The sequence below is a fragment of the Podarcis liolepis genome (genome assembly GCF_965112155.1).
Source record: "Podarcis liolepis genome assembly, chromosome: 2".
In the NCBI taxonomy this organism is placed as follows: domain Eukaryota; kingdom Metazoa; phylum Chordata; class Lepidosauria; order Squamata; family Lacertidae; genus Podarcis; species Podarcis liolepis.
In genome coordinates, this window is record NC_139555.1 from 38,026,224 (window position 1) to 38,040,935 (window position 14,712).

Here is a 14,712-nt window from a genome sequence, read left to right on the forward strand (position 1 = left end):
ACATGCTACCTCAGGAAAGTTCATGCCATTCTGACTGGTTGCTAAGTAATACCACCACAAGCCCCTTGAGCCATTGGCTGGCACTAATAACACCACCGTTAAATAGCATGCAGAACGATTTCTGCTGTTGCACTTCCAACACTCACAAGAGTCAACTGAATTGAAATAAGCTCCCCTCCTGTTAGCCCCAATCAGAAACTCCGTATCTTCCCAATTTTGGCTCTACCATCATGGAAGGGGGAGCTTTAGAAACAAACTTTTCTATGGATCCTTGGTGCGCAATTATTTTACCGCCTGTACTTACTCAGAAGGTAAATGGAATTTTAGTTCCTTATATTACAAAAAGTAAAGCAACATAAAAGGATAGAAACTGAATGGAAAATTGTAAAACTTGCATTCAAAGGCTAACTGCAATTACTAGCATTTATGATTTCAAAGCTGGTCTGATGCATTTGGGGGCTAAATTTTGGAAAGTCATTCTCATTGCACCTTTGCAAACCATAAATCAAAACTTCAGTTCTTCAACAGACTAGCATTTTAAATCTACTTTTGATTTCTCTGCATCTGGCAAATGGCCCCAAGACATCAACACGATTTACGTCACGAACAGTCCATGGCCAATTGCAGAGACACCTGTCAATCGAGCTGATTGGATTGCACTCAAAGCAATTACATTCCATATTGAACAAGAGAGCCGCTTCAGCTCTCAGTAGGCTACAGAATGCAATGAAATACAGGAATAGTAAAAAGAACGTCCTTCTATCGAACAGTCTTTTACTGTGAAAGACTGCTGCCTGTCTCTGTGGGCAGAATGGAAAGGTAGCTCACTTTGTACTGGTGGGCTGCAGGAGTGCCAACTTGGCCCTGCAGCCGTGGGTGCCCAGGGCTGTGGGTGCCATGCAGCATGCATAGCCCTGGCACCAAATTTTGTGGGTGCCCGGCCTCCTCATGGGGAATTTTGTGGGTGCTCGGGCACCCAGGGCCCAGGGAGTTGGCACCTATGGAGGCTGTGGGGGTGTTTGAAAGAGTGTTCACTGGGACACACAGCACTGAGAGGCCCTGGGGCACTGCAAGTACAAAAGGGCACCCTCATTAAATGATTTCTGGTTGGGTATGCTGCAGCTGAAGAAACACTGAAGCTGGAGCATTTACACTTAAGGTTGTTGAGACCTTGGTCTCCAACCCCTTTACTTGAAAGTGCCATGGAAAGCAAGGGTGCTTTTTTCCAAGCAAATGTATTGAGGATTAAGGGAGGACACAACTGAGATGGCATATAGTCTGTAACACAGCTTTTAAAAGCTTAGATACAAAAATATTCTCTCTTTTTTTGAAGTATACCACCTTCACTTATTTGACAATTAACTATGCAAAGTCTGGTGATGCTTCACATTCTACTGAAGGATGGTAACATTGATCTTCCATCCCATACTCCTTCTACATTAAAATAAAAAAATTCCTTCCAGTAGCACCTTAAAGACCAACTAAGTTAGTTCTTGGTATGAGCTTTCGTGTGCATGCACACTTCTTCAGATACCACACGAAAGCTCATACCAAGAACGAACTTAGTTGGTCTTTAAGGTGCTACTGGAAGGAATTTTTTTATTTTGACTATGGCAGACCAACACGGCTACCTATCTGTAACTGGATCCTTCTACATTAGGCATCTTTCCACAAACTCTTCCCCCCCCCCCCCGGAGGATGCAGATTTTTCCTCTGATTGCCCCGGCATCTTCCACCATCCCTCTCCAAAAGGTCAAGAGAGATAGATTAGACTGAGTGGCAGTGTCCTGCCAATGACCACCAGTTGAGGGTTATGGCCAAGCTGGGATTCAGGCCCATGGGAGAAATTCACCATTGTTCTAAGGCAAATGTTCCACCAGCACAAGATTTGCAGCTTGTCAGATGGCGCAATCCCTCCTCTCCTACCTGCGCTCCACTGCACTGTTTTGGGGGTTCTTCCTCCCCTTCCAGGCAATTTCAGGGGGGCATGAGGGGGAACCACTTTGCGCAAGTGGAAGTCCTTGTGCAGGGCTCTGTGTATGGGATTAGGTGAATCCTTCCCCATGCTTCCCTAGAAGTCCAACACCCAATCCCATTTGGATGCACAAAATGGGAGGCCTTGTTGGTGTAAAGGGGGGGGGGATATAAGGAAAACACAGGATCAGAAACTACATGAGGATACTTTCCCTTGTGAGCAAGTGGAAAAAGTTCTATTTTTGCTCTGCGTGCTTCCTTTTCCCTGACCCAAGCTGCTGCCCAACTCATTCACCACCCACCATGGTACAAATGCCTGCCCCTCACTCTCAAAGCACCATGTATTAGTTCCTCCTCTTCAAGCTCAGCCTTGCCAAAAACAATCTTAATTTGCAGTTAGGAGCAGTTGAAGGGAGGTCTAGAATAACTCTAGACAAGCAAAATATATATTTTGCCACACGGGGATGAGGGCAGAGTCCTACATTTCTTCCCCATTCCTGACACTCCTCCCCAAAACACATTTAAAAAACAAAAATCTGAAGAATCTTGCCTGGATACCAGAAGAATGTAAAAGGTAACAGGACACTGCTCACCCCTCCGTCTGATCCTCCAAGGGAGAGTCCCTTCTCTGCTATTCTGTGGACGACACAACAATTTCAAATCAGAACCGCAGCACAGCCTTTTACTATTTAATGCCACTTGTCAAACCAGACCTGTCACAGTTGACACAGGAGGAACAGAAAGGTCAACTTACACTGGCATAACAGTGAGCAAATCAGAATTATTCACACATAGAACCCAGCCAGGGGGGAAAACAGAGGCAGAGGGTTTCCTAGCAGAAAAAGTTGTCATATTGCAAAGCAGGGGTGGCTGACCTGTAGTCAGTGAGCTAAATCTGGTTCCCTCAGATCTGTAATTTTAAAAAATGCTACATCCACTTTGACACTTTCTGGTGGGTTGACCATTGCTGATTGCAGCCCTGTGCCCTTAAAAGGTTAGCTGCCTCAGTGCCAAGGCGTGCCAGACAATACAAAGCCCAGATTTATCCCAATCATTTCCAGGCAATGGGAAGAAGCGAAAGCAAATGCTATTTTTCTTAGTCCAGAAGTCTGGGAATTTTTGCTAATGACAAATAACCAAAGTTAAGACCATTTACTCCAGTTGCAATGAAATACTGCTCTGTCAGGATGCAAAGCCCTGCATGCAGAATGAAAGAGTTTAATGACTCAGTTGAGGTGAAAGATGCTTCCCCACCTTACTGAAGAAACTGCTGCAGAGTGGGATCACAGTGAATTAAAGTAACCCCACTTCTTCCTATTGCTAACTGCAGAATATTTACACAATGCCCTGGTTCAGATGCACATTTCCCAGTTTAGCAGCCAGGAACAAGCACTTTTACAGTCTGTTCCCCCCACCCCACTCGCCTCCACAGCATGCCAGTCCCAGTTAGCTTGAACTTCTGGTCCCCACTGTGTTTAAAATTAGGCGCTGTGATTTAATGTCAGTTTACTAACCAGAATCTTAAAATTGCAGTTTACACATAGCTTAACATCCTGGTAAGTAAACTAACACTTAAGGAATTTCAGGAATAGCAGGTAACAATAGCTTTAGCTAATCAAATCACTATGTCAAAGTTGGATGTGAGCAGAAGGGGTGAGAGAACATACTAAATGGCTATTCTTGGTCATGGCAAATACTTGGCCTAGAGTGAAGGCAAGCACAACACCATACAGAAGCTTTCTAGCCTGTGTATTTGCAGTAAACACTTGTAAAGCAAATGCATATTTTGGTGGAAAACAGGCTTCTAGAGCTCTGGGTTCCAGGCTCTTAATTTGGGAGTGGGATGCAAGATTTGGAGCCTTGGTTTAAAACTCTGAGTAGACTTAACCACTCATAATGCTGCTGCCAACATACCACTTAACTGTAATTAAGGCAATTGGTAAGAATTCACAGTCCAAAAGCAAGCGTTAATTCCATGGCCCACACATAAATTGCTATCCATGATTAGGCATCTGGGAGCCTTAGGTCTGCAAGAGTCCCAATTTGCAAATGTTCCATGGACTCCTTAGTTAACCTTGATCAGCTTGTTCTCTCACCCTCAGATCCCAATTTATAAATGGGAACAATGACCCCTCACAGAATGACACTGAATGCTAACGCACAATAAAAGCATGAAACATCTTTCCTATTAAAAAGCTCCACATAAGTATTCACTAATAATTAAGAGGTGCATGAACTGTAGGAAACTTGCCTTGGATTAACTGAGATATTACCGGAAACACCCCCCCCCCCTGAAAAAAATGGGGGAAACCTAGGTAACTCCAAACCAATGAAGGCCTTTAAAAATTACCTTTCCCCACCTGCCCTCCTTGCAGCATCTTTGCCACCTCACAACCTAATGGAGCAAAGCAAAGACCATACTGTATGTGGGTAAAAGGTAGAAAAAGGCTGCAGGTCAAAAACCAGGAGGGCAGGAAGGGAGCTGAAGTCCCTTTGTGTTAGGGTCTAGACTCCCATGATCCCTGAATTGCAGGGGGTTGGGTCCCTTCCAACTCTGCAATTCCCCACCCCCTAAATTTGATGCTGCAGCCTGCTTCTACTTCCCACCTCCACTGGAAGCTATTTCACTAATTTCTATGGAGACTGCAAGGAAGCTCCCAGAGCAGATTCAGAAGGTGTGGGTGGCTCTAACCTTCCCCAAAGAGCCAAATGGCAGAGGTGGATGGCATTATCCTTCAGCTTGGATCAAGTTCCAAGTGGGATGGGAGTTTGCCCCTAAATTTAGTTTGAGCCTGACTCAGGAGACTTTCACCTACTGTATACCATCAATCATAAAATTTATTGTACTAGCCAAAGGCCATGGCATCATTCACAAAGGAAAGAAAAACAACAATAACCATAAAAACCATAAAAACATCAGGCACTGCAAATACAATAAACCACGGTCACATCTCCTAGAAATTATTTGTTGCATACTGTCAGGGGACTGCCATCGGAACAGGAGAGGGAGGCAGGGACGCTGTTGGGATACAGGGAGCCACAGAAACTTCTGAGGAGCAGTTCCTCGTCCAGTGGTGGGGAAAGCCACACCTCCAGTGGAGCAGAGAGGGAAGGGGGGAGCCAAGGGAGGGGAGGGCTCGAAGATGCTGCTGAGAGCCCATGCGCCTCACCTAGCCCGGCTGGCCAGGAGGCACACACGTCACTTCCATCACCCAGCCTGTGCAGAGGGGTGAAACGCAAGGAGGGGAGGCGGAGGTTTGGGGTGTCTAAGTTCTTATGTTGGGGGAGAAGCCAGAAGGGGCCACTCCCGGATTCTGGAAGTGACTAAGACGGGCATGAACTTTGGAGATCTGCACTGTAAATAGTTTGCACAATAAAAACCTGTAAAAGACAGGTTTGGAGTCCTGCCTGGTTACTCGCGAGCGACCTCCAGTAGCACCTGACACATACGATAGAATAGCAGGGGGTTCTCAGATAGAATGTGCCAGCTTAAATGTCCGAATCAGCTTTGCAATTGACTGCTATTTTATCTAGTTCTTTTCTCCTGATCTTCTTACGATATACGATATCTTTATTGTCATTCTCCCATACAGAACAATGAAATTGAAAATCTACATAAAACATTAAAAAAACCTAAAAACTCTGAAACCCCATTTTAAAATACAATATACTATACAATATACTTCTTAGCTGCCACATATAGTGCTACTTTATAAGTTACAAAGTCATCAGTATCACTCAGCAGCCATTTCACCCCTTCCGCCCTGCTCAATGTGTTCCATTTGTAAGCAGGGGTTTTATAAATCGGTCTCTTGGTTCTATATATAGCGGGCATTGCAATAAATAGTGGTACAGGTCCTCTACGCAAGGTTGCCCACGCAGACAAAGTCTCTCTTTGTACTGTACTTTGCCGTACCGACCACCCACCACCGCCAAGGGCATCAATTGGAATCGTAATTCTGCAAAAGCGATTCTCAGTACGGCAAGTGGGAGCTTTGTCAGATAACTAGCTCAGATTTGCTCTGTTTTGATAAGTGGGAACCATGGTGAACTTTTGGTAGAGGCAATCGTGGTTAAATCCCTTTCTGCATCGGACCTGAAGAGACAATCTCTTAAGTGCCTCTTATCCATCTTCATAATAATAATAATAATAATAATAATAATAATAATAATAATAATTTATTATTTATACCCCGCCCATCTGGCTGAGTTTCCCCAGCCACTCTGGGCGGCTCCCAATCAAGTGTTAAAAACAGTACAGCGTTAAATATTAAAAACTTCCCTGAACAGGGCTGCCTTCAAATGTCTTTTAAAAATGGGATAGCTGCTTATTTCCTTTACATCTGAGGGGAGGGTGTTCCACAGGGCGGGTGCCACTACCGAGAAGGCCCTCTGTCTGGTTCTCGCAATGAGGGAACCGCCAGAAGGCCCTCGGCGCTGGATGATCACCTGAAGATCTTGTAATTGATATTGGGTCAAGAGGCGTTGGATGCACCTACTGTATACAGGCACCCCTAACCATTATCCTGCACAGAAGCAGTGTCCACACTGGCTGTGAACCCCTGAAATATAATATGGCAGAGAAAAGAAAGGACCCTGCCGGGATATACACACCCATCCTTTGTTCCCATCTGAAAGGCACAAAAACAGCAACAATGGTGTCAACTTTCAAAAAGGAAAACGAAAGCATTATCCTAAAGCCTTTAAGACGATTTCTGAAAAGAAAATTTACCTACGGATTCTCTCAGCTTCCTCCCTGCTGATTATGGCATCTGTTATCCCTCTTCCACACTTCCGAGGAGTGCAGCCTAGAACAGACATATAAGGAGAGAGACAGAAAAGAAAGTTCAAACATCCATCACCTACTTCATCTGCTTTTACATGTGCCATAACAACAACAACAACTTCTACTCTCTCGGGAAATTTGCTAAGATTGTAGTGCAAAGCATGGGATCTGCTGTGGTTTGCAGAACATCAAGGATTTCAGCTACCAATGTTAAACATGTTTCTAATCCTCATGGCTGGAGAGTAAACCTTGAATCAAGCCACTGGAAATGACCCACAAACCAGAACCACAATTATGAGACTTTTGCATTCTATAATTCCCCACATCACCATAACCCTGAATTCACGTTTTCCTATAAGTGATGCATTGTTAACAATATGTGCTCTGTTTCCTCTCCTTCCCTTCTTTCAACAAAGAATTTGACCAAAAAAAACCCTGGAAGTGAACGTTACCTGATTGCAAATGCTGAATTTTTGGTTGATGAAAAAGTTACAGTATGAAACGTATGACACCCACCCATGTCATGACAGTTAATAGATTCACTTAATTCACCCAGTGGTTCTTACATGTCATGGAAAGCAATATTATTTCTTTTTTGAGTTGCTTTATTGTCTTCTGGCTGTTATACATAAGCAAGAGACTGTGGCATTCTAAGTCCACGGTTGGAGAAAGAATGGCCTTGCAGATGGGGTTGGATTCCAACTCCCATCATCTTTGATCCTTGGCTATCCTGCCTGGGGCAGATAGAAGTTGGTGTCCCGACAGCTTTTGGGGGGCAACAGGCTCCCCATGTCTGTTCTCATCAGACATACTACAAGGAAGCATGTACACTTTGAAATGATTAAGTTTCAAAAGCAAGCATGCGAATTCTTACAGATATACAGTGGTGCCTCACAAGACGAAATTAATCCGTTCCGCGAGTCTCTTCGTCTAGCGGTTTTTTCGTCTTGCGAAGCAACCCTATTAGCGGCTTAGCGGATTAGCGCTATTAGCGGTTTAGCGGCTACTAAAGGCTTAGCAGCTATTAAAGGCTTAGCGGCTTAGCGGCTAAAAGGCTATTAGCGGCTTAGAAAAAGGGGGGGGGAGCGGAAAAAAATTGGAACACTCGCAAGACATTTTCGTCTTGCGAAGCAAGCCCATAGGGAAATTTGTCTTGCGAAGCAGCTCAAAAACAGAAAACCCTTTCGTCTAGCGGGTTTTCCGTCTTGCGAGGCATTCGTCTTGCGGGGCACCACTGTGTGTGTGTGTGTGTGTGTGTGTGTGTGTGTTATATATATATATATATATATATAAATATATATTCCTTGCTTTCCCTGAAACAAATCTATTATCTAATCCATCAAAAGAAATAGACTTGATACACTTAGGGGAATGTGCAGCTTGCTACAGATGTTTGCCTCTTCTGTAGCTTGGCTCAGGTTCTGACAGCATACAGAATCTCTAGAAGAATTTGGGGTTACTTAGACCTCTAGCAGATTGGAGGTTCTTGCCCATAACAGAGTTTAAATTGACTTAAAATGATAAAGTCAGTTTAAAACCAATTTACCCATCTTTAATCATTCCCTCAGTCCTGGAGAAAATAAAATGTGCGAAACACCAAAAAGATCTCAACATGTACATATGTACATAAATACCCTGTCTGAAATATTCCAATCAACTGAACAATCAAGACAATCATCTTTAACATAACAAGTTTTCTTATTCTGTGCAAGTACTGCAAACAGCTCATATTAGTAATCTGTTCTGCCTACTTAGTTTTACATCTTTGACTTCTACAACACCATCTCAACATTTCAGACAGAAGCAGGGGAATAAACATTGATTAAACTTCAAATGAAGTAAGCAACAAAGACTGAGTTATGAGGTTGATATTTGGGAATAAATAAGACCTCTGAGAATTAAGGAACCTTCAGGATGAGGAAAAAGCTGAGTGAAAGAATGACAGAAGGAAAAAATAAAAAGGAATATACTATTTATACAGAAAACCATAAGAGTTCTGTTTAAGTAAAAAGTGACTCTTAACTTTGTAGGACCATTTATTACCATTCAAACCAGTACATTAGGCAAGAGTTAGAAGTGACTTCTCTCCTTCACATTGAGGGAGGGGGCTTTTTCTGGGTGCATGTGAAGTGGTTGACCCTCTGACCCCTCTTATCTGCTTGCCAATTGCCACTAGGGAGCCAATACATTAAAAAAGCAATGGCAGAAAACTCCCCACCCACCATCATTCAGGAACAAAAAAACCTGCAGGAGTGCAGGCTGGGATGGAGAAATGAAATAAAGTTATGTTTATGACTGGGCAAAAGGTACATTCTGATGTGAATTGGGGGGAATGGTTGGGGGGAAGAAATGGGGTAAAGAAAGATGCCAACTGCTAAAATATTGGGGGAGAAAGAAGGAATCCTTTTCTGCTTCTTAAGTTGGAACCATGATACCAGTAAGGTGACAGGGAGATGTATATTTCTTGCCATAAAATGTGAAATAGCCTCCCAATAGCTGTTTGTCCCTTTGCCTTTGGCCACTTTTAAGCAGGCATATAAGACTCTATGATTCCAGCAGGCATTTTCTAGCCAAATAAAATGATGGTATGGTTCATATGGTGCTGTTTTTACTTCTCCGTGTATCTTTTATTTTATTGAGAGGTTCATTTAAAATTTCATGGTGACTTGTGCTTTTAATTTCTAAGCCACCTTGATTTGGATTTTAATCATATCCAAATCAATGAATAATCTCAAAATAGTGTGCTAACCAGCTTGCACCAGTGTGGTAATCTCATCAAACAGCTGCACTAGACACGACTACACTGTGACACCAGGCCAGAGATAGGAAGCAGCACTGATCCAACAATTACAGGAATGGATCAACTCTGAAACAGGCAGGATATAAACTACAACTGCCAACCCTCTCCTCGAGAACACCGAACTGGATTAGATCTGGCCAATCACCAAGTTGGACACAAAACATTTATCTAGAGAGATAATCAGAAGCTTCCTAAAAGTGCAGAAAGCTCTCACTTCCAAGAGCAGGATGAATATAGAATAGAACATCATAAGCATCTCAAGAGTGCCCTCAAGTGGGAATTTGGTAACACAGGACAGAGAAAAGCAGCAGAAATGAAACGCAAGGACAGAAGAGTCCTGCTGGATCAGACTGAAAACCTACTTAGTCCAGCATCCTGTTTCCAGAAGATGAGGGCACTCTCTTGCTGTCATCCCCCAGGGACACCAATTCAAAGGAATGGTGCAATTGATCTACATACTACAGTGGTACTTCGGGTTAAGTACTTAATTCATTCCGGAGGTCTGTTCTTAACCTGAAAGCCTGGTCAATTTCCAGTCCTCAAGTATGGAAGCCAACTGTGAAGGTCGAGTTTATGTTATAACACCAGCAATCTCCCATTTTAGTCCTTCATGAACCACCTGAACTGTTTGAACCACCTGAATTTGTTAATTTTTAAATTTGCCAGTAAACTGGAATCTCGTCTCACTATTTGCCTCAACACTCCTAACCCATTCTTGGAAATCTCTGTTCAAGCACAGGTTATCTACTGGCAAAAATATCCACCCACCTTACATCTTACAAGTGAAAATGGATGCAAATAATTCATTAAGCTTCTTTCTAAACTTTTTATTTTCCTTTAGCACAGCTTCAACCTCCTTGTTGTCTAGAAGTCCCACCTACCCACAAACTGATTTCCTGCTTCTGAAGTATGAAAACAATTGGGGGGGGATATATTTTTAGGAATATGTTCCTAAAACTGCTACCCTCTAATTATTATTGGCTGCTTTCATTTCCTTTGCTGATTTTTTTTTTTACTTTTTGTTTCCCTCATTCATTTGTGCAAAGCTTTCATTTTTTGTAGAAGTTTTCATTTTCTGGCTTCCTTGACTCTACTCATGAACCATGCAAACATCCTCTTTGATTTGGTAGTAGCTTTCCTGACTTATTGTATACATTTTAGCTAAGAATCCATTTCTATGGTTTTGAGCAACACCCAAGCATTGTGCGGTTTTTTCACCCTATTTACTTTCCTTTTCAGTTGCCTTTTTACCAGCCCCATATTTTTAGGATGTTTCCTCCTTTGAAACCAAATGTGATCAGTTTGGATTCTGGATTTCCATGGCAACTGTCCACTTAGAAATATGTTGAATTTGATAGTACAATGACCACCCATTTCTCATTGACGCAACAACACTGCCAGATCTTATGTGTCACTTGGAATTATGTCCAGGGTTTGCCTCCCCTCTGGTTGGTTCTATTTTGACATTCTTAATTATGATCTCTCTAACCATCTCCTCATGTGCAGTAGAAACCTCAGAAAAAGAGGCAAAATCTAGTCCAATTCAGGGGACATCAATGCAGGCAGGAGAAGAAAGCATTAGATTTATCCCGAATTGTGTCTTTTCTTCATTGCTCAAGTAGAAGGGGCAGGTGTATAGTGATATTACAGCAAAGAGCCTGTGACAGCTATTGCTTCTGAGGTGAGAGGAGACCTGTGACAGTTTAGAGTTACATTTTCCTGTTTTTTTGAAAGCCTTCTTCATCACTGCACTAGCACAAGTCGTGATGCACAAATACCTTCAAAACGTTTGTGGCTGTCATAGTCCTCTGAGCAGGGTACTTCGATGAATTTGTATTGTAAGCTTTCACCTTGATGGGCCAGTACTTCAGTAACTCCATCTTCACCAAGCAAGTAGCTGCCACTCAGGAGGTAGCCGAGCATGGCAGATGACAGGAGGAATGCCACTTTCAGCCATTTCCGGCGTGAGTCTTTCTGGACACTGCCTTTCACGCCACTGAAAATAATAAAAACAAAACAAAGCAAAATCCCCTTGTAAGAGAACAGCAACTCCAACCACAGTGTTGCATTTTAATAAAGAGGTATTATTTGGGGAGCAAGTCCATGCTTAATCCTCACCTGCAGAAATGGAGGCTATTGGAGCAAGTGAAATGAGCACTAGCAAGAGGAACATGCCAGTGATCTGACTTAAGAGTGTAGACAGAGGGCTAGATTTGACTAACCCAGGGTCTAGCAGACGCCAGCGCAAGACTCTTGCTAGTGTAATGGGGCTTCTCCCCACACAGACATGGCCTCCCACAAATCCAGTATGGAGTATCAGATGAAACCCTAGAACAGTGCATGATGGGGGAGGAGGGACACCTTTCCACCTTGCAAGCAAAAATTCTTGCACTGACAAAATGGTCAATTTAGTATGACAAATTCCATTCCAAGCATCTATAAATATGATTTGCAACATGTACTCTATAAATGAAGGAGATATACTGAAAATCTTACTTTGTGGGTCACCTCTGCAGACAGTCTATTAAACAGACTGTGCATATTAATCAAGAGCCAGGCAAAAGTTCAGAATTCATAGTATTTAGAAGTTGGTCCTTACTACAAGATTACCTAGGAGAGTACTGGCTTGTCATCATTTCAGCCATTTACAGATCTTCACCCTCAAAACCAGCAGTGGGGAACCTCTGGCCTGAATATTAGGCTTGCTGTGCCTCACCACTTGGCCCATGGCAGTCATCTCAGCCAAGCTACACTCGTCTAACCTACACCTCATGCCATATATGATGTCAGGTGTAGGGCAAGTAGAGATGCAGCTGGGCCAAAAGAGCTGATGAATGGTACCTACAAGTGCAAAGACCTGTGCAAGCCACTGTATACCCGGCTCTCCATCCATTAGCTGATTGGCAAGTTTTGTGGTGTGCTGTGCACCTGGCTTTGCAAGCACTGACAGTCAGACTTTGATTTCAAATTGCATGTGCCAAAGTTGGTCACCTGACATCAGGTGATTGACTGGAGGGTGACCTGTTAGGATCTGCCCCCCTCTGCCTGACCACTGCCACCTTCCCACCCTTGTTCTAAACACACATGGGCACAGAAGAAACCAGATACCATGGGCCAAATATATGTGAACTCCAGCACAAGCCTATCAAAGTACAGTGGTACCTTGGGTTAAGAACTTAATTCGTTCCGGAGGTCTGTTCTCAACCTGAAACTGTTCTTAACCCGAAGCACCACTTTAGCTAATGGGGCCTCCTGCTGCCGCTGCACCGCCAGAGCACGATTTCTGTTCTCATCCTGAAGCAAAGTTCTTAACCCGAGGTACTATTTCTGGGTTAGCAGAGTCTGTCACCTGAAGCATATGTAACCCGAGGTACCACTGTATACCTTTGACTCAAAAGCCTTGTTCAGATGGAGCTCCAAATCCATCATCCAATCTCAGCTGTGAGAAAAACAGCCTGAAGCTGCTGAAAAATTCATCCCGAACAATTCACTCTTCATTAATAAGACATGCTTTACTATAAATATCTGCTCCTCTGAATTCCATAGAGACTCTGAACACCTGTGCTCCAACTGTTCTCTCTGAATCAACATAATCAGTAGTGGAGATGGAAAGGGTGTTTTTATAAGAAATGCTGCATACCCTCAATGCTTTATTGTGCCGTCCTTCCCCTTGAATATGGGTTTGAATCCAATGTTAGTTATACTCAGAGCAGATCCACTGAAATAAATAGACATGCCTAATTTGTGTAATTGCAATGGGTCTATTCTGAATAGAGCTTAGTTAGATGCAACCCATGGTCTTCTCTTCTTTCCTCACAACAACTTGCAAGACAGATTAGGATGAGCATCTGTGACTGGTCCACAATTACCCAGTGAGCTTCAGGCTTCTCCCTTGGTCTAAAGCCAACCCTGCAACTGCTGCTACTAGGCAATAATTGAGAGTGTGTTAAAGAAAAGGAACATAATGACCCTAAAGTAATGCAATGAGTCAATGCTACTAAGCTTGCTACAGGGGTGTCAAGCCCAAGAAAGTACTACGTGAAGAATACTCAAGAAAATAATTAACACTCAGCAAAAAGGGGGGGGGGTTAGTTCTATAGAAAATTCAAATTCAGTGTACTACTAGTTACACACTTTCCCCCAATGTATTCATCTGTAATCTTCACCCATCACACTGAACAGAAGTACAAAGTATCATTTCACTACAAGTGCTTGTGTGAGTGTGTACATTTGTTGGTTTTTACTGCTCTATTATACAGAGACCCTACACTCATTGAACTTTACATATGAACATATGTATGGCCCTGTAGTGTTTTCCACATGTGGCAGGCAACTGAAGGCCACGCCTTCTAAGATTCAGGCATCAACTGGGGGAAAAGCCAACATTCCTAACCCCACGCAGCAAGAAATAAGCAAGCTCCACCGAGCTCAACGGATCTTCCTCCAGTGAGTTTCATAGGTAAAAAAAAAGGTTGCGGCGCTCATATAGGATTACAACGGAGTAGTAGAAGCCGTATTTCCTGCTTATTGTCCCCAGCCTGGGCCTGGGACCACACTCAGGATGGATTTCCCTGCGCCGACACGCAACACAACCCCAACCCCATGCACACAGGGTTACTTGAAAAGAAGCCCCATTGAATTCATCAGAAGATTGCTCCTAGATTAGCACGCTAGGATCGCAGTCACACACTCCGAAGCCAAACCAACTGGAAAAAGTGTCTCCCTGCCTATCAATAATGTGATGACATTATTGATATACGGGCAGGATGGTGGCATTCATGAGGACCATGCGTTTAGCATTGAGGGGGGCAAGGTTTGAGGGCGCTCTCCCGGGAGCGCAGCCCCTGGAGGGAGAAGAGGACAAAAGACGCGCGCACCCTCCTGACTCCGCTTGCAACTCGCAACCCTTGGTCCCCTCCGGCAGCGGCCACGCGGAGCTCGCCGGACAAAAGGAGGTACCTGCTGAGACGGCGGCGCTCCTCCGCCCGAGCTCCTGCGCTAGCCCCGCCGCTCTCCGGAGTGCGGGAACCCGCTCGCCGCTGCGGAGCCATCGCGCGGGAACTGAGCAGCTGCGCACGGGGCGCGAGGATGTGTCAGCCTCAGAGCTTCCACTCCAAGCAGCCGGGAGCAGAAGGCGGGGGAGAGAGGGAGG

General features: G+C 43.9%; 1 protein-coding gene across 1 annotated transcript in view; it reads right to left on the reverse strand.

Moving 5' to 3' along the window:
- Positions 1-14,698, reverse strand: part of OGFOD3 (2-oxoglutarate and iron dependent oxygenase domain containing 3) — a 37,938-nt gene extending 23,240 nt beyond the window's left edge. The window contains exons 1-4 of the mRNA XM_083487689.1: positions 14,520-14,698; positions 11,339-11,556; positions 6,707-6,782; positions 2,568-2,610 (exon numbers count right to left, since the gene is read on the reverse strand). Of these exons, the coding sequence (XP_083343815.1) occupies positions 2,568-2,610; positions 6,707-6,782; positions 11,339-11,556; positions 14,520-14,611 (429 nt within the window). The 5' untranslated portion in view covers positions 14,612-14,698. The remainder of the gene's footprint in view (positions 1-2,567; positions 2,611-6,706; positions 6,783-11,338; positions 11,557-14,519) is intronic.
- Positions 14,699-14,712: the final 14 nt, after the last annotated feature.